A 20,688-nucleotide genomic window follows, 5' to 3' on the forward strand; every position below is an offset into this window, starting at 1 on the left:
TCCATTACTGGGAGACATGAAAAAATCTTTGGGATTTATTAAAAATAAAACTAAGAAGCAATACACCAGTAAAATAATTTACCAAAACAACAACAACAAAATCAGTCTAAGATGCACATCACTAACTACAACTGTGTTTATTAGTGTATTTCCTGTGAACACACCAGCGGAGCACAACAAAGCCTTAAATTTAACAATATTTATCCCGTATTTACTGTATAAAGCAAACTTTCTTTATAAGGTACACACAATCAGATTAGGAAATCATAATTCAAAATTGGTCCTCTCATTTATCCCAACAAAGAACAGGCCAATTTTGTAAAACAAAAAAGCCTTTCAGTTTCAGGATTCCAATCAAAGGTAAATGAATAGTTGACATACATTTAGCAAAATTTTATGACGTAAGTTAGGAACACCTTTTGCTGTCTTCTGAGTATACATATAGTCATGTACTAAGGTAATATCTTTTTGTACTTCCGGACTGTTTATGAAAATTTTAAATAAATATTAGAGTAACATAACCTTTTATCTCCAGAAGAACTGATCTTGAGTAATATACAACCTTTCTGAATATGGGTCATAAAACCTGGAAAAACATACCTACTATAATCAAAAACAAAGTTTGGAGTTGAGAATTTCTCTTCTGTATGCAGACAAATGACAGTACAAATGTTTTGGGGTTTGTTTGGTTGTTTTGTTGGTTTTTTTCAAGATATATGTTATTTTAATAAAGGCTGAGCAGTTTCTTCAGAGAGGCACAGCAGACCTGCAGGTAACTCCAAATAAAACTTGCCATACAACAAAACCATGCAGTAGAAGGTTCAAACTCTAACATTTGTTTTTTGTAATACATTTTATTAGTAAGAAAAAACACAAACCTACCATCTGCAGTTTTTTCTTATCCTTATTAGCATTACTGTGTGCAGCTTCAATTGCAGTATGGTGTTTCCATGCCAATTCTTCTAAGGTCTTAGAATGAGCCTCCTTTAACTGTGCAGCCTCTCCTTCCAATCTTGCTTGCAATTTTACGAGCTCCTTCTCATAATATTCACGTTGTGTCTCCCTTGCTTCATTTACTTTCTATAAAAGAAAAAATACAATAATTTCTATTAAACGGTGAAAAAATATCTGAAGACTAAGAGGAAAAAATACAAACACATTACTGATGAAATAAATCTACAGAAATTAACTTCCATATAAAACAAATTTAGCAAACACTAAGCAGTGACTAAATCATTCAATAACCAAAAAGGTCATTTCAATATATCCATGCAAAGCAATAAATCTTTATTAAAATCTATTTTTTTCTCTATTTAATCTGGAGAAAGAGCAATCAGGTATCAAGCCCATAGAAAATTTCAGTTCAGTGTTTTCAAATCTGTTCAGCGCATTTTCAGAGAATGACTTTTTAAATTGTTCTTTAACTATTTCACATTTCTCCCTACTGAGACACTTTAGATACTACGCATCTATACACGAGGTCATAAATGAAATTGATTTGTTAAAAGATGTCCAAAGCAGTTTGAACAACATCTAATTTGACTTCCCTCCACTCTCACTTTGCATTCTACATTAGTCATTCTATTACACCTGGAACATACTACTACTGGTCCTAGTCCAGACATATCAAACAAAAATTAAAACATAATCATTTTTTCTAAGAGCTCTAGATCTTTTGGTTTTGTTCAACTAAGCCAATAAGCTGTTTAACCTTCTCCAAAGCCAGAATTTGCTGCCTTTGTCGCTCATCCAGACTCTGTGTTTTGCTTTGCAGTAAGTTTCTTTCCTCCTCCAGCTGGGATAATTTTTCTTTTAATCTAGACTTTTCCGATTCCAAATCTCTGATTGTAACTTCTTGAGTCATTTGAGTAGCTTGAAGCATCCCAATGTGACCTAAAAATCAAAACAGCTCTTTAAAACCTCACAGCATTAGTTTCATGTAATTGAAGTACACATTCATATTTGAGTGATTTCTAGAAGTACAGCTCTAGTGGACGCTTTCATATGGATCTCCATCATCGTCACTGCAATGCTTACCTTCCCCTCCACTTCTTCCCTTTTTTTAGTTTTATTGTAAAATATCCAACAACAGTAGAGGGCTTGGTGCTGGGGCTCCTTTAGTTTCAATTTTCCTGGTTCAAAGTTGCATATTGACTCCAAGAGAAAAGCAGAGGTAGACTGTCCATGTTCATACTGTTACCTATCTTGAACTTATCCCACCTAAACCCGCACATTTTTACCCCATGATAAGCTACAGAAAGCAACACATTGAAGTCTAATGGTATGAGTTTGATAAAACAAGAACGTCTTTAATCTAGCCAGCATGCTAGGTATAGCAGCTATGTAAAACTTATGGAATTACGCTTTGTTTAGCTATAGCAATATGACTAAGAGATGTAACAATTCACTGTCTCCACAGTAAAGTATGATCTAAATCCTTACAGGTTAAAGGCTTGCTTTTGATTTCTTTATATATATTTTAAAAAAATCTACAAAGATAGACAGTAAAATCATGTGTCCTTCATGTCACCAGTGGAAAAGGGTTTACAACTTCAGAAATGTTTGTCCTTGTTGTTCTTAATGTATATTTGTATCATTGAAAATACTACTACTAGGTAACTGATTAAAGCAGTGGAAAATGCTTAGGATGGGACAGAAGACTGCTTTGGAAAAGAGGATGCTCCTAAGTTTGTTCAATTGGAAGAAAACAGAGCAGACATTCTCCCATTATTTTAAAATCTTTGTAGAAGCATCATGAAGTTATACCTAAGCTGACATTCCATGTCAGAATGGATTCTTTTGATAGAAACCCCCTATGATCCCTTTCATAAATTGCATAACTTAGACGTGTTTGAAATATACCTTTTAAAAAATTAGCATATGATAAAATGAAGTGATAACTAAACAGACTTCCAAGGATTATAGAGAGACCCTTAACAGTTTCACATAAATCATCCAGATAAGAAAGCATCTAGATAAGAAACTGTTTTACTCAGAATAATTTTTTTTAGCTTTTTTTTTTTTAATCACAACTTCTAGGAGAGACCTTTTCTGCCCAGATTTTAGAGGATGTAACAAGGAGACTAATCATACAAGAATTTTGTCAGGAAGTATTACGCACACGCATATTTTATTGTAAGCACACACACGCACTGATGTAGAACTTTTGTCCTAGCAATACAGGACAATAGCAACACACAATACAGGTTATTCCATTTCTTATGCTTTACACAGAAGGTATAAAACACAGCAGTTTCCTTTCAAGTTTGGATTCACAAGATAAATGGAAAAAGAATATTTTAGTTTCCTATAATAGACTGAATACAGCATTCTCGAATTGCACTACAATGAGTAAATATTTTGATAGGATTTTTGACTTCCAAGTGTAAGCTGAAAATCAAAGGGGATGGCAGTGGGCCAGTGTCAGAAACCATTTCCAAACAGGCTGCAAATCAATTATATCACATGGTAAAGGCTTGGTGGCATCACTATAAACAGGGCTCCTGGTTCCTGTTGCACAGTGAGGTGCTGTAAAGCTCAGTAACTGTGGACACATTGGAATTTCTGGTAAAGCTAAAAAACTCTGTGCCAGAGGAGACCAGTGCTGGACTTGTAGTCTAGCTGACTCCATGCCATCAATAATACGGAAAAGCAGCCTGAATATTTAAGTCTGTTTCCACTAAATCTGGGTCTGGCTGCTGAACCTTTCCCATGCTTCTGCCTAGGGAAAGAAACAGCAATGGTCAAGGAGTCTATGAGAAAAGGTGGGGTTTTTTGTCAACAGTCTCACGTCACGAATTTTTCCGAGTGCCTCACACGTAACTTTTTGAAGAGTCAGATTCCCATTTGAGATACTCTTATAGCAGCAAGCCCATGCCTTTTAGCTATTTACATGCAGTAGAACCTTGCAGTCTTGGGTCCCTGCTGGCTTCTGTATCATCCAAACATATAGCCTAGACTATTCCTAGTCTTTACCTTAGCTAGCTCACCTATGCCACTTGTCCTACGCATGAAGCTTTCCTAGGCAGCAGACACACTCAGTCCATAGGTAGGAACTGCTTAATTCTTTAAAGGATGGAAATAAAGCCCCGATACAGGCCACACTCACAGACACAATTTGAGGGCTATACCACATGTAGCCATCTGTAATAGTAAACTATTATATAAATTATACATATTGTCTAAATTATTATTTATATATTTATAAAACTATATATATTATATAAATATATATTTATATATATATAAAAATATAAAACTATATTTACTATTACTATATAGTATATAATATAAATAGTAAACTATTACAGTATTAGCAAGTTAACACTGTGAAGAATTTTCTGGCCCTAAGGCCAACTGGCACAGTCTGGCAACATCCCAGCGTTCAAAACAAGGTGATCTTATCCAAACTGACTTTTCGGAAGGGCCTCTGGGCTTGTGCTAACTTGTGTGGAAAATAATCAGGTATTTCTACGATTAGTCTAGTTGAACAAGGCCAAAGATAAGCCAGGGGCTTATTTTTAGCCTAAAGTCCTACCTGTAGTATAGTTAACCAAGTTCAAGCAGTTGGGCCCATGTCCTACCACTAAGCAGTTTACTAGAGAGACAACACCAATAAGTTAGAAACCGCACGTGTACAAGAAAATAATTTTCTATGCCTTTTCAGACGCCAACAAGCACAGAGAAGTCAAGAAAATAGCTATAGAGAAAACCCTAACAGGTTTATTAACCAATAAGCTGCAAGTCTTCTGACAGTAGGTGTAAGGTAAAATAACACAGTCTCAGCAAAAAGACAAGGCTACTGGAAAAGGATGGAGGAACAGGGAGCATGCCTCAGTGGTTATGTGCAGAACAGATACACAACAGAAGCATTCCATACAAGTGCACTTGAGGCAAGAAATTCCAATGAATTCCAATTCTTCCAAGGCCTGGAAGATGCGCACATGCTGTACAAAGTAGAATATTTGGACAAATAAGTACACAAAAAGAGAATCGTATATACAATGCATGTGATATCAAAACAGTTAAAAACCTCAAAACTTGTCAGAAACTTCTGTGGACAGCATTGAACAGTCTTTAGGCACTCAAAACCTGCACAAGGGTAACAGAAAAAGGAAAGGCTAGAATAAATAGATGAAGTTCACTTCAGATTAAGGTACTGACATACATACTGGCTTTGAGAACGAGATCAGTGGCCTGCTGCTGTAAGCGCTCTCTAGCAGCTGCTAGCTCACTTTCCACTTCTTTATGTTTACTTAACAATGACATCTCCTCCTCCTTCACATCATCTAGCTGTTTTTGGAGAACCTAGAGGAAGAACAGTATAATGACTGTTATCATTATATACAATCATGTTTAAATTTAAATAATCATTAGGTTAAAGTGTACAGAAAAGACCCTTCAGCAAATTTGATTCATACAAAAACTGAAATCTTGTAATATTACCATAATTATAATGGTATTACATATAAATAATTACCATAATATTCCTTTTGTGTCTCCAGGAAAACGAGGCTCCACCATGCGTAACTGTTACTCGGGAAGACAAATGCCATCACTCCAAATGTCCTCCCCTTCCTTCCACCCCCAGCTTTTATTGCAGAATGTGACATCATATGGTACAGAATATCCTTTTGGTCAGTTGTCCCAGCTGTGTCCCCTTCCAGCCTCTTGCCCATCCCTAGCCGACTCACTGGCAGGGTCATTTGAGAAAGAGAAAAGGCCTTGGCTCTGTGCAAGCACTGCTCAGCAGTAACTATGACATCCTGTGTCAGCAACACTGTTTTCAGCACAAATCCAAACCATAGCCCCACACAAGCTACTGTGTAGAAAATTATCCCAGCCAAAACCAGTACATACTGAAAATGTGTGCAGTATTTCAGTTACTGCTTGTGAAAACATCATTGAAGATGTTATAATAAAAGGAGTTAAAACATTGAGAAAGTCGTCTTTTTTTCTGAACACCCAACATGTTTAGGCAAGGTAGTCACTAATGATCTCTACAAGCAAGACTGCACTGAATACAGAATGTTCATTGTATTTATAGAGTCAGTTGTATGACATTTCTGTCAAATGCATTTCTGCAAGAAACTGTACAGTCTAGGTAAGTGGTTTCTCAACTTTTCTAGCAAGCATTTCGGTTTGTCAGCATAACATCAAATGGTACCAGTTACCAACATACTCCTTCCCTCTCTGAATTTTTTTGGGGGGCGGGGAGAGGGGGGGATATCAATTATATGTGGAGACCTGATGCAAAGATATTGCTTAGTGCTTCCCCCCCCGCCTCCCCCTTTTGTCTTCTTTCTTTGGGAGGAGGGGAACAGAGTTTGGTTTGGGGTTTTCTGTCTGTTCTTTAAGTTTTAAAAGTTTTGAGTATTCTATTGAGTATATTGCATTTTGGGTAGTATAACTAGAACAAAAAGTTCTGTTCATGAACAGCTGAAAGGAAGGAGACTAAAACCTTCCCCTGGGTAGGGGCTTCTAGATTCTACTGGAATATAAAGCAGTATTAATTCAGTCTGGGAAAATTAAACACAAAATAAATTTTAAAATGTAAATAATAAAAAAAAAATTCAGAAAGATGATAATTAAGTATAAGTGACAGAAAATTACATTTATATATTCCAGTCACTTGAACTTACCAGCCTCATGGAAAGACAGCATAAATAGGAAAAGAAAATTCACAGTCTTGGGAACAACATAGCATCACTCTCACCTGAACATTGTTTTCTGCTGTACCAAGAGCCACCTGAAGTTTTTGGCATTTTTCCCGTAGACTGGCAGCTTCATCCTGGACCATTTGCAATTCAGTTTTAAGCTTTCCCAGATTCTTCCGTAACATACTTTCCTGGTTTTGAAATTCTTTTCTTAGCTCCACTTCTTTTTCTTTGCAAGCATGTAGACTTTCTGCTGTAAAAAGCTGTGATCTTTTCAAAGAATCAAGTTCATGTTCATAGAAGGACTGTGCTTTGCTGAGTTTGCCTTCATAGTCTTCGATGAGTTTTTTTCTTTCCAGCCGTAACTCTTCAACTTTACTGTTCAAGTCTTCTAGCTCCAGTCTATGCAATTCCTCTAGTTTTTCTTGCCCCTTACTTAAAGTAGCATTCTGACTCTGTTGAGTCTTCAGAAGTTCTTGAATCTCAAGCCTGTGGGCAGCTCTCAAATCTTCCAGAGCTGTACGTTTGTCCTTCTCATACTGCACTTGCAACTGTATGAAACTTCGTAGCCTTTCCTCAAATTTCTTTCTGATCTCTTCTACTTCTCTTGACATGGTGACTACACGTTGGACATGCTGAGCTTCTGCACAAAGCTGCATGTCTTCTACTCTATCCTTATAGGCTTCAAATTCTGTCAAGGCCTGATGTTTCATCTTTTTATGATCTTCCAGTGACTCTTCTAAAACCTGGATCTTTCTCTTGAGATCCATTTCTTCTGCAACTTTACTTTTATATTGCAAGATCTTTTCTCTGGTCTCTGCAAGAATTTGTTGAATTTCTTCTTCATGAGCATCTTTAAGGGCTTGGATAGCAGCTTCATGTTCATCATTTTTAGTGTTCAAAGCATATATTACCTACAAAGATGGAATAACATTATATTAGAGAAAAGGCATTCTGGTTATCCATTAAATCATAAGAAAAAAAGACGTAGACACTCTGAAAGTTACTTTGACAGTCTGGCACATTTTCATGATACAAATAAGACACCAAATATTATTATGAATGTGACTGCATAAATGCTGTATTAGTGATGACAACCTTGTGCATCTTGTAGAATGGTTTTCCAAAACTTTTTAACCTGTAATTTTCCTGACAAATGTTTTGCCTTTCTATGTGTGTTGTTGCTGTAAATACCACTGGGAAAGAAGCACATTCAACACACTGAAAAACAAAACATTTCTTTAAAAGAATTAAAAGCACAGCCTAAAATGAAATTTGAACAAAGGTTTTGTGTTGGAGAATAACACACACAGTATACATTACAACGTGGTATTAAATTGGAACAAAATCCAAATCTCAAACTCCTCCTTTCCCACATGGTAGGTTGTCTTTTCCATTTTTAACTAGGAAGTACTCTCACTGTGTGCATATCAGTGAATAAACTATTAATGCAATAAGTGGTTTTAATACAATATTTTGTGCTCCAAGAACTCCAGCAAATCCCCACACTTCCCAGGTATGTTACAGGCAGCAGAGCTACAAAATACATCTGACTAGAAAAAAAAAAGTCTTCTGATTAGTATATTTTGTATATCTTAAAAATGAACAAGAAGCAACAAAAATGGACAACAAAGCAGCAGAGAATTTAGAAAAAAGCTGCCCTTTACGGATTTACTTTATTTATTTTTGTGAGTACAGAACCTGGAGCAGTCCTCCGTTAGCATTCAACCAGGCCAATGGAGGAAGATTGCACTGACTTGCCCTCAGGGCCAGGAAAGGCAGCCCAGAATCGCTCTCCTGGCAGTAAGCACAGAGCCTCTATGTTCTGGACTGGAGAGTGTCTACAATCAAGTGTTCGGACAAGTTACAAAGCTCAAAAGAGTCCTCATATGTGAAAAAAGCAGATTCAAGATTTTGGCTATGTAATATAACAAGTTCTGGGGGTTTTGGTTTTTTTGGGGGTTGGTTTGTTCGTTGGTTGGGGTTTTTTTTTTTCTGTTTTTGGCGGGGGGGGGGGGGTAGGCTTAGTGGTTTTCGTTGTTTCTGTTTGGGCTTTTTTGCTTGTTTGTTTTTTTAACAAGAGTCCAGATACTGTATTCTAAATTTTATTGTCTGAAATAACAAAACCACACAACATTCTGTTGCCTGTGCCAAAAAAACTTAAAAGGGCAGGCTTTAAGAAAGTTCTGAAACAGTAGCAGATGGGAAGAGAAAAAAATAAACAGAGTCACTTTTTTTTATATAGCAAGGAAATAACTTTACAAAAAATTCACAATATTCAGTTTAACTTACATTATTGGAATTCAATTTTTCTAACATATGTACACATTATTTAATGAAAGAGGGGAAAAAATAGCTCTTCCTCGGTTTTGGAAACTGTTCTTAACGGTGCTAATAACTCTGCAGGCAGCAGGTAGACTTTTGTCTTCCTTCCTTCCTAGAAAAAATATGTTTTCCTACTGTGAAAGAGCTTCATGGTTCAGAGACTCATAAAACTCCTCCAATACCTTGCAAAAATTGGCAACAAAACCACACGCAGTTCCATTAACAGAATCACAGCTATCACTGCAATGCCCTTCACCCAAGGTTTCAACCTTTTATAATCTCATTGTATTTGGTGATGCCAACAGTAACTTCTGACCACAAAGACTTCACCTCCCTCCTGTCACCAACATATAGTCTCAGCTACTAGGTTCCCAAAGGTTAGTTTCTCTGTCGTTTAAACGGCGACCAGTGCTCAACTCTTTTGTTCGTATCAGAACTACTTTGAAAATTGAGGGGTTTATTTTATTATTTTTTTTTAAAATGTACATGCAGTATTTTGCATGATGAGGTTTTAGTTTTGGCTAAAGAAGCTAGACAATGTAGTTAAAAAGGTATTATAAAAATATCACACTTAGTATCAGGTTATTATAATAAGTATTTGCAGAACACTAGGTCAAATCCCATACTCAAAACAGCCCTTGACTCCTGTCTTTGTGCATAGAGGTGCCATAATGCTCCTCTTCGCTTCAGGCAGTGTTCCAGTCTCAGCTTATGTAGCACTACAATCTGCACAAAGTATAAATCATATTGTATTTTCAAGAGTATTACAATCTGGTAATGGGACCCTCTCCAAAAATTCCAAGTGAAAAATAAGCCTATATGCAATGCTGGATTCAGAACATATCTTTAAATTCTCATCATCCACTTACTCCATACAAAAAGCACTGAACAGCTACACACTCAATAAGCACCAATCTTTCACTAAATGAAGGACATGGGTGTCTTATGGAAAATGTAAAAATCAAATAAAATGCATGCAACAATGTTCTATCATAACATACTTTCTTCAGCAGCAGCTCTATCAAATTATTATAAATCTCTATTTTTAAAGTAATGGAATAGCTATATTAGATTTTATCTGTGAGAATTTGATGCACTGTATTAACATAGGAACATAGAAAAAAAAGTCCGTACTAACAAAAGCAACCTAACAGCATTTCAATGAAGTGAAAGCAGAAACTGAAATACATTGGAACAAATTAATACATTTAAAGTTCTAGCTAAAATAAATAGATCTTGCTCAAGAAAACTGAAAGGCAGTAAGGTTGCAAAAGTTGGATGTGGGCACGTAAAACAAGTTTTACACTCTCTGTTTTTAAATCAAAGGATGAGCCATTTCCTAAACATGCTTACAAATGCTTTTACAAATTCTAGTAGCTTTTTCAGTACAACTGCATATCACTAAGAAGCATAAACTGCTCATTTGAGTAATTCATATTTTTTCCAACTCCACTCTAAATGCATCATACACATTGCAGTTCTTATCAGGTGACAGGAAAAAAAATGAAATTGTGCTTTACTGTATTTTCAGTTAGCATATCATTCTAGAGGTACAGACAGAATCATACTCTCTCCAAGAATACTGAGATTACTTTTTATTAATAATTAATTAGCTGGTATTAAGGCTTTTATGTTACTGTTTTGTATAAGAATCTACTGAAATACTACATGCCTTGGTCTGACTGAATTACTCTGTTGTTAACAATAACAGTAATAACCTTTTTTATGCCAATAATTGGGTACTGGAGGTTTTAGTTATATTCTATATGGTAAGGTCAAGCAAGTCTGTTGCTGCATTAGCTTTGGTGTCTTGAAGTACATGTAATACGAACAACAATCAGTATGCAACACTGTTTGTGGCTGAAAGATGAGTGGTTTACTATTTGACTGAGAAATATTTTTGACTCCAAACCAGATGTTATGGTTTGGAGAGCTCTTGTATGGTCAGCTGCACTTTGGTCATCTGCTCCTGCCAGCAATTTAGTCACAATGGAATGTTTTTCTAATTAAAAATGTATATTTCACTGAAACACTAGTATTAGGTGCCAAACACATTTTGCAGCACAGAAAACATCTCCAATAATGTGTGTGGTTCATTCTCTCTAATTCTACATGGAAACAGGAACTGATACGTATGAGAAAAAACACATTACTACACATCTCACACAAACATCAACCTTATGTCTCTGGTAAACCCTAATTTTAGACTTAACATGTGGGTCCCTGGGTCAGGGCACTATATTCAGGCTAGTTGAGGTGAAGCATCTTGCTCCCAGCACTGCTGGGGTGTTGCTGCCTATACCCCCTAGTCTGAAACACCAGAGCCTCCAGAGATATCCCAAAACTTTTGTCGGTGCTGCGCACCTATTTGATGAAATATAGTGCCAATAAGGAATTGCTCGTTCATCACCTGTTAATGATTTGGAAGACATGGACCAATGAGCCTGACCTACCCTCGCTATCTGTGGGTAAATAAGAACTGCTAGATGCAGAAAGCAACAAGATATAGTAGGAAACAGTAAGAAGAGTTTTCTAGAGACAGGTCACACCCTGCAGATACAGTGGGATGCAAACAGAAAAGTTTAGTCTACAACATCAACAAGAAACATCAAAAAAGTTCCAGGCACTACTATGAATTAATTTTATGTAGAAATGTATCCTCTACTATAGTCCAGAATGGTCATACTTCCTATTACAATGGGTAGTGCATTCATTCATCCCCTTTTCTTCCTGTTAACCAGATAATGAGAAGTATGTTATATTTAAGCATTTAAAAATTAGGTATTATGATCAATGAAAGGTCAACTTTAGACAAAATAATCACTTTAAAACCCAGAAAAAGTTCAGGTTTATTGGAAAGATTGCAGCTCCTTAGTGCATTATAAAAAATAGTTATAGAAGAAAATACTTCAAAGTTATTTAAAACACTCAGAAAAGCTGTCCACAATCACAGAGTACATTCTTATAAATGCATCACTATGTACAAAGCAGACAGCCAATTATAACATAGCATTTTATTCCTTCTCATGCATTGCTAGCCAGACATTGAACACCACAAGATAAGCTCTGAAGATTTTTTTGCATAATAATCTTTGAAGTTGCATTTTTTTAAAGGACTTTTTTTTTTTTCCTTAAATTCTAATCAAAAGACAACTCTGCTGACAGCATTTAATGGGGAAAAACCAAGTTATGGCCAAATCTGAAACCCCCATTAAAAAAGCTATGTTACGCATACCAAAAAAATCCCAACCCCAAAACCTATGCATGCCCATCTCTCTTGAGATTTATTTTTTTTTAAATTAAAAGATCTTTTGTTCCCTTATGGAAAATACTGCAAATACAGATGCTTTGTCAATCCAGTCCTTTGTGTTGCTGGTAACACAACAGAGACAAGCCTAGAACTTTAGGCCAGGATTGCTTAGACATCACAAAGAAGGTGGAAGATAGCTGAAGAACGAGTGCCTATCTGGTTCACTGCAGCGCTGAAGTGCTTGGGCCAGTGCGTTAGGGGGACAGCATGATGAGCAGGGAAGAGACAAATATGGTCTGCAGCTGTAAAAGTAGTGTCCCTTGCTAATACAATCTCCCCAGAAAAGCTGGTCTAACTCCACCAGTCTTCCTTTGAGATAAAATCCACAGAGGGCAAGAACTCGAAATTTTTTCCCCAAAAAATATACTTCCACAGAAAATTTACTATGAAAATATGCTCTAAGTGTTCAACAGTCTTCATGCATTAGCTCAATTTATGTCTAAGTAAAATTTAGTACTTTATTCCTTTATAAACTCTGAAAACAAATACTGAATTATTTTTACTACAGGAACAAGCTTTCCAAAGTAATCTCTAATGACTTCTGTTTACAATTAATTATGATGCCATGAAGTTCAGCATAATTTATTTCCAGGAATAGAACATTAACAGATTTGCACTCCTACCTAACATTCGACCTTTGAATGAAAACAAAGGACAACCATTTTTTACTTCTTGCTAAACATTTACACTTAATTTTCTATAAAAGAGAAGACTTGATAAATCAGAGGACTGTACCATTCACTAACATCTAAGCTGATAATTAAATTGGGGAAAAAATATTTATTTTGTACTTTCAGGTTTCTTGATGTTCAGTACCACACACATAAGGGATAAAGCCTCACAGGGGCACATACACCTAAAGATGCTTTCCTCGGGCTCCCAAACACACGCTCCTCAAGTACCTGTGATCCGAAGTGATGATAACCCATTTCCACTTTCTAAACTGCCACATACAGATCAATATCACATTAACTACTTGATTTACAAAATACTGTGTTGTACTTATTTTTGTATGATCAACACCGAAATATCAACTCTTTTAAAGTATTTGCCTGAAAATCCCACCGGCTAAAGAGATCCACTTGCAGTTACAGCTCAGCATATTTATAAATGATTACAGGGTCTGTACCTTAAAATTTAATTATCAGAAAAAGTCATGCCACGTTCCAGTTAATCATGGGGTAGGAGATGACCTTACCTGAGGAACAGATACAGAGCATGTCTTGGCACAGGGACAGAATGACCAGCGCGCCCAATTCAGTCACTCACTGTTGCCTTTTTCCTTTCTCCTAGAGTTGTATCAGCCAACAAATAAGAGGTTTTCTGGGAGCTGATCAGGAGCTTTATGTTACAATAGCCTATCTTGGAAATACGCACTTCATCCGAAACCAGGAATAGGAATAACCATTAACAAGCCAACCAGGTAACAGAAATCAAAGCATGCCAGCAGGTAAATCTACAGCTGTAGTGCACTCTGCAATCAAAGATTCAACAAAAGGAGCACATTGCCTACATCGTATTTTATAGGCCACCATGTGGAGGAACAACAGGAAGATGAGGTCCTAAGTCCAAAAGCCATGTGGTCTGCTGGCAGGAGTCAAGAACAGTTTAAACCTCAGGTCTCTGGGCCGGGACACAACAAGATGCTACCTTCCAAATGCTTTTAGCAATCACTAGCGAACAGAGAAACAGTTCACCCATTACAATGGGCAAAGTGGGCAATCGGGCTACGTTACTCCTTCTGCTGTAGCAGCTGAGTGTCTCCAAGGCTGGGTACCACCAGTGGAATGCTGCCTTAGGGGGACAAAAGGGGATTCGACAGAGGCATTAGTGCATATACAAGGCTGACAGAAATAGATACTTGGGGGAAACTCTATTTCATTCAGTAGACCGAGGTCTTTGACTGGATGTGTGGGGCCCACTGCAGAACAGAAAGCATCCTGCTGTGGTTAGTAGAAATTTCATTTGTTTTCTTATCTGGGTATCCTTGGACGTGCTGCGGAAGAGAAGTGGAGTATTTTCCTCACCCCAACAAATTATAATGGAGCAAAGGAATTTGTACCAGTGACGAGTTAAGGCATGCCATAAAAAAAAAAAAAAAAAAAAACCAAACCAAAAACAAACCTGTACCCAGGTTTCTGAGGAAGAAAAGAGAGGAAATAAGGGCAGATAACACTTACAAATATTTATCAAAATATAATTCAAAAAAAAAAATAGGAGCCCTATCTAGCTTTTCCTTTCCAGAAAAAAAGGCAGTAATTATGGAAGGCACTTGATGTTTGATGGAAGGGAAAAAGAGGAAAAATTACTTGCCAATATGCAATTTAGATTGTCAGTTTGGGGAACAGGTGAAGTTGTTACTCCTGTTAAGACAGAGAGAAGACAGAAGAGCAGAAAAAAAGGAGAACAAATAATGAGATACAACGTGCAGGGCCTATATCCTGAAAACTATTTTAATTCAGTTTTCAGGATTTTCATAGCAAAGTTACTTAGAAAACAAGCAAACAGTTTAAACACTGATGAAATACAAGTTCATTTTAAAAAAGTCATGGCCTGGCTAAGGCATGACAGACAGAAACAATGCTGCACTCCTCCAGTACAATACAACCTTCAGAATATGTTCAGTTGAGGTAAAAACTCAGGTGCAAAGCAAGATGTGATGTCACACAAATAGAAAATACAGATTAAATGAGAAAAGCTATTTGAAGATAATAGCATAGGACTATGAGACATGGGTTGGATATTCAGTTGAACATTAGCCACTGACTAGAAGTAATGTCTAAGATGCCCATTAAAGAATGCTGCAGATGGGTGGCCTACTGGCCAGATTCAATTTACCTAATTTTCAGGAGTAAAACATCCCAGAATTATCTGTACAATCTGGAACCAAAACTGTTTTTACAGGAGCAAAAAGTAGACTTTAAGATCTTGACATGAAGATGAGAAGCAGCTGGATACATGTAAAGCTCGCCCCTTTACTATAAGCCAAATAATACAGGACTTGGCTACAGGGGAGACATCACCACTACTGCTTTGTATGACCTGGCATGTAATCCCCCACTTGGCTACTACATGACATCTGTTTCCAAGAGAAATGCTCAGCTGTCCTACACTTGCATTGCTGGCTCTAATGGAGTTATGTAAGTTTACAGGGCTCAGCAATCCAATTCCATACATTTGTATTATGCCGCCCTCAACTACGGCTATTTCCAAGCAGTACATTACCCATGTGATTAAGAGACATTTAGTTTTGTTAACTGTATGTAAGTGTGTTTTCAGTGCCAAAGTGTCAAACCAACTTGCAGAATAAGTCAGAATAGAGTTTAATGTAAGTTTAAATCTGATTATATCAAAAATATTTTCATGATGATAGGTTTTAATACAACTCAAGAACACATTGCAGAAAGACTGTTACGAAAGAGGAATAAAGCGTTTAAAAACCCCAAAAACCAACCTTCAAGAGTTAGAATGGGAGCAAATATCAGCAGAAAATAGTTTAAGTGTTTTGTAATATCTCCTTGGAAATCAGTACTTATTTTTCAACTAGGCCAATACCAATCAAGCTAAGTAGTCCTAAACCACCTAATTGATAGGGGGAGCTCTGCTATACAAATGTTAGCAAAATACAGCAGTTCTTTACAAAGCTTCTCAGACTACTTCACCACTATGACTTAAAATATTTGATTCATCCCGTACTATCATCGTTTCAGAACTACATTGCAGAAAAACAATACAGACACAGTATTCCAATCTGCTTCAGTTACCTGCTAGCCATAGTAAGTTGCTCCTTTCCTTTTTCAGTTTCTCTATTTTGTATCATCAATTTAATGGTCACTCGAGCCACAGTTAATGAAGCTGGATTTTTTTGTCCAGACAATCTTATTCAGAAATTTCTTTCCCTCCCTCCCTTTATAATTTTTTAAAGGAAAACATACTTGCCAATTCACCACTGCATACTTTTTTTCCTTTTCTTAATAAAAAGCAATTCATATTTCTCCTTGAAAGAGAGTCCACATAAGAAAAGAAAAACAGTCTTTTGGTACAAAATATAGGAGATGGCACTTAAAAAATTAGTTTTCTTCAGTGGGATCAGATGGCTTAAAGGATGACATTCACTGATATAGAAGCCATGAGAACCTAAAACGATGACTAGAAATTGAAATTTTCTGTAAAAATATTTCAACAACAAATCTATCACACATACAGATTCTTAGAGTGAAAAAATATTCATATAAAAGGAGTAAGATTAGTCAGCTGATTCCATTCATTGTCTGAAAGCAAAGCTTATGTTCCTCTATTTTGTTCTAAAATCAGTACTTTTTTTGAAAGGGCCATTATAAAAATGTCTAACAGTATCATTTATATCAATATAATTGTAATTTTAAGTCTCTCTTTTTTTGCTAGACTTGGCTAAATTATTCATGATACAACCACATCTCTACTTTCACCAACTTCATTTTAATCAGAAAGAAATAGTTGTCATGTAGTTATTCGTACTACACAGAAAAATTAGTCATAAACCTCAAAATAATCCAAAGTCTAAAAATTACTGTCATGTTTCCTTCAAAATCTATTTCCCTACATTATCATTCAAGCTGATTTTCATTATAATTCAAGACTAAAAACTTATTCTTAAATTTTAATCTGTTCCACCTTCAAACCTAACCTCCTATTAATTTTTACCGTCTCAAGGGTCATGTTTTTAACTATTTAGTTTTCACTGGATGTTTATCATGAAAAGCTGTCCAGTCAATGACTGGTTTTAGATTTCTCCATTCATAGCCTAGTTATTTTAAAAAAAATGTGGTTTTAGCTAAGAGTACGTAAGAGAAGTTGTCTTGGTGGTTTTAAGAAAAAATAAATTTTTATGGAAGTACTCATTAATATTGGGAACTGAAGCTAAAATTAAAACTTTAACTATTTAGAATGAAAGGGATTTGTTTTTTTCTTTTATTTGGCAGGGTGAGGGGTGGGGTGGGGAAAGCAGGAGTGGTAGAAATAGAACAGCAGCTGTTGAAATGTAAAGTAAAATGAAGCACATCCATTTCTAAATCTGCTCTAAAGGATATCCAAAGCCAGATTTTTGAGCGCCATCACCTGAAAACGTCACAAGTATTTTCAGAAGAAATTGTAAATGAAGTTGACTCTAAAGAAAGGTGGTATCTTTTCCTCTTAGTTTACTTATAAAGCTGAAAGCAAGGCATAGTCAGCATTATTATCACTTATATGTGTTATTATTCACTCTTACTGAGGAGTCCTCAAGTTGATGAAAATGTTAGCAAAAGGTTTCTTGTATTCCATCTCCCCAAAGAAACAGCAATACTGCATGACAAGGCAGAGAAAAAGTCTTCCCAGTTTCTCTTCCCCATCAAAACAAAGTTCATTTTAATACTCTCTCGGCCTGCAGGTCTTGTCTTCTCAACGCTTGATCTATTACTTTGATTCCTATTTCCTCAAGAGCTTCTGCAGATTCTACACAATTCCAGTACCTAGTGGTTCCTCACAGCAGGAGAGACCAGTCAGACAAGAATACACCATGCAGCCTCTACAAAGCAAAAAAGAATTCCTCACCAGTGGTTGGAATGACACACTGGAAACCAAGTTCATTTCTTGCTTATAATTGCCTCTCTACTTTCCAGGCTTGTTTAAGAGAAAGAAAGGCACAGAGTTTTCCAAACAAGTATACAGCTATGCAGGAAAGAAATATTAATGAAAACCATACACTGCAAGACTCCCAACTTAGTAATTTTATCTACAGCATTTTTCACTTCATGGAAGGCCTCAACTACAAATCATCTCTGGAAGTTTAATGGTAAATGCTAATTTTCCACAATGAAAAAAGGACACTTCAACCAGAAACTTACTTATTAGCAGAATTTTTAATAACTGTCAAAGAATCTGAGCCACTTCCCCAGAAATATCATACTACCTTGAAGTAATCTCTCTCCCTTTCTCCAGATTTTAATGAAAAAAACCCAAAATTCCTGTTCAAACTAAGGACTGATCACTAAGCTTCCACTCTTTTTGGTGTGGGTTTGGGGTTGTTTTTTTTTTTTTTTGGGGGGGGGGGGGGAGGGGGTTGTTTTGCTTGTTTGTTTGGGTTTTTTCAGGTTATAGGACCAAAACCATAAAGCAAGCAAAAAGGTGGCACAGTTGATTTTGCTCAAATCACACCACTTAATAGACCAAGTTTATTCTCAAAGCTCAGCCTGAGATGAATCTAGGACAAATTTGCAGTGGTTCACTGGGATCGTTTCCAGTAACCTACAGGTATCAATCATACCATCAAAAGCATTTATAATTCCTAGCTACCTCTCAGTATTTACACAATACTGGATATTAGTTAGGTCATTTCACACCAACAACTTAAAGGTTCAACACATTAACTACTATAGAAACAACACACATACAGAATCACAGGAAGGGCTGAGGCTGGAAGGCCCCTCTAGAGGTCATGTAATCCAACTTCCCTGCTCAAAGCAGGGGCAGCTAGAACTATGCTGGGCCTTGCTTAAGGGGGTTTTGAGTATCTCCAAGGAAGGAGACTCCTTAACCTCTCTGGGTAACCTGTTCCAATATTTGACCATTTGACATCCTCACAGCAAAAGAAGTGTTTTCTTATGTTGAAGTGGAATTTCTCCTGTTGTAGTTTGTGCCCATTGCCTTGTCTAATCATGAAGCACCACTAAGAATATGCTCGCTGAGTCTTCTTTACTCCCTACCATCTGGTATACACACACATTCATAAGATGCCCCTGAGCCTTCTCTTCTTCAGGCTAAACAGTTCCAGGTCTCTGCCTCTCTTAGTATGACAGATGGCCCAGTCTTTTAATCATCTTAGTGGCCTTTTGCTGGACTTGCTCCAGTACGTCCATGTATCTCTCATACTGGGGAGCCTCCCTTGACCTGCTGGCAACACCCTTTCTAATGCAGTCCAGTATGTCATTGGCCTTCTTTGCCACAAAGGCACATTGCCAGCTCATGTTCAACTTGCCGTCTATCAGGACCCCAGGGCCTTTTCTGAAAAGCTGCTCTCCAGCCAGTCAATTCCAACCATGTACTTGTTATTCTGCCCCAGATGCAGGACTTTGCATGAGGTTCCTGTCAGTGCATTTCTCCAGCCTGTCTGGCTGTGAATAGCAGCACACCCATCTGTTTTATCAACCACTTGTCCCAGTTTTGTATTGTCTACAGACTTGCTGAGTGTGCATTCTGTCTCATCCAGGTCACTAACAAAGATGTTAAACAGTAATGTCCTCAGTAGCAGCCTCCAGCATACACCATTAGTGACTGGTCTCCAACTGGGCTTCAGGCTGCTGACACCACCACTTTCAGCCCAGCAATTCAGCCCGTTTTCAGTTCACCTTAACGTCTACTTGTCTATGATACACCTGGGGAAAACACACAGGCATGTGACAAATAGCAATGAAGATGTATCTGATTTTAACTTTCCTAAAAACAGTCCCACAAAAAGCAAAGATTGAATACGCTTTTTCCTAGTCTCTAGTCTGTCTATTAAGATATTTAAAGTTTGTGAAGTTTCTTCTACCACAGGTTTTCTGAACCATTCAATTAAAAAGAAAAAAAAAGAAAAAAGAAAGATTGTGCATACTTAAGTACGAAAATTGTAATATCACCATTAGAGACCTACAAGAAAATTGATGTCCTGGTAAAAGCATACAATTATATATTGCTTTGCCCTACAGCATCTCTTTTCCATTTCTCCCATTAAACACAGTAATTGGAATCCTGTGACTCCCCTACCTGAACACTCAGTTACCAGTCCAAAATCTGTATTTTCTTGTTATGGTTACCCAGTTGGATCTCATCTTCTGCAGAGCTACACTAGTGAACATTCTGAAAAAGCCATCTGATACAACTGTAATAAAGGCTTCTACTATTGCTTCTGTTTGGCAACTGGAATACAGCATGTTTATTTTAAGAATACTTAAATTGTAACTATTTGCTAGATTTGCCTCTTTTACAATACTTACTTTATTCCACATTAAATGGAACACATTAACTCCTGTTCCAGCAATTCATCATACAAAAGTACACAGGTATATCTGTTCAGAATTTTTCACCTCCAACAAAAATTACCCATACATGATGAGTCAGCCAAATAAAGATCTTTGTCAATACCTCAAGTTTGGGGCATGAAGAGCTGTCCTAAGGAAAAAAAAAAAAAAAAAAATCTCTGATACCTAATATGATAGAGAAGGAAGATTACAGGAAAAGGAAAAAAAAAAAAAAAAAAAATCAAGCAGCATTCTTTCTTCAGCATATGTAAAAAAAAAATAGTTTGAAAATTCAGCAGTTGAGAAAATAGTGGCAATCTTAAATGAAGGAACACATAAATCACACATAAGTAGACTTGCAAAAAAAAAAAAGTTACTG

General features: G+C 36.7%; 1 protein-coding gene across 11 annotated transcripts in view; it reads right to left on the reverse strand.

Moving 5' to 3' along the window:
- FAM184A (family with sequence similarity 184 member A) overlaps positions 1-20,688 on the reverse strand; it is a 76,703-nt gene that overhangs the window by 41,793 nt on the left and 14,222 nt on the right. For all 11 annotated transcript variants that reach the window (XM_075747970.1, XM_075747961.1, XM_075747965.1 and 8 more), the window contains exons 2-5: positions 6,716-7,570; positions 5,172-5,307; positions 1,712-1,893; positions 883-1,080 (exon numbers count right to left, since the gene is read on the reverse strand). In XM_075747970.1, coding sequence (XP_075604085.1) covers positions 883-1,080; positions 1,712-1,893; positions 5,172-5,307; positions 6,716-7,426 — 1,227 coding nt within the window. In that variant the 5' untranslated portion in view covers positions 7,427-7,570. The remainder of the gene's footprint in view (positions 1-882; positions 1,081-1,711; positions 1,894-5,171; positions 5,308-6,715; positions 7,571-20,688) is intronic.

Source organism: Balearica regulorum, chromosome 3 (genome assembly GCF_011004875.1).
Source record: "Balearica regulorum gibbericeps isolate bBalReg1 chromosome 3, bBalReg1.pri, whole genome shotgun sequence".
NCBI lineage: Eukaryota > Metazoa > Chordata > Aves > Gruiformes > Gruidae > Balearica > Balearica regulorum.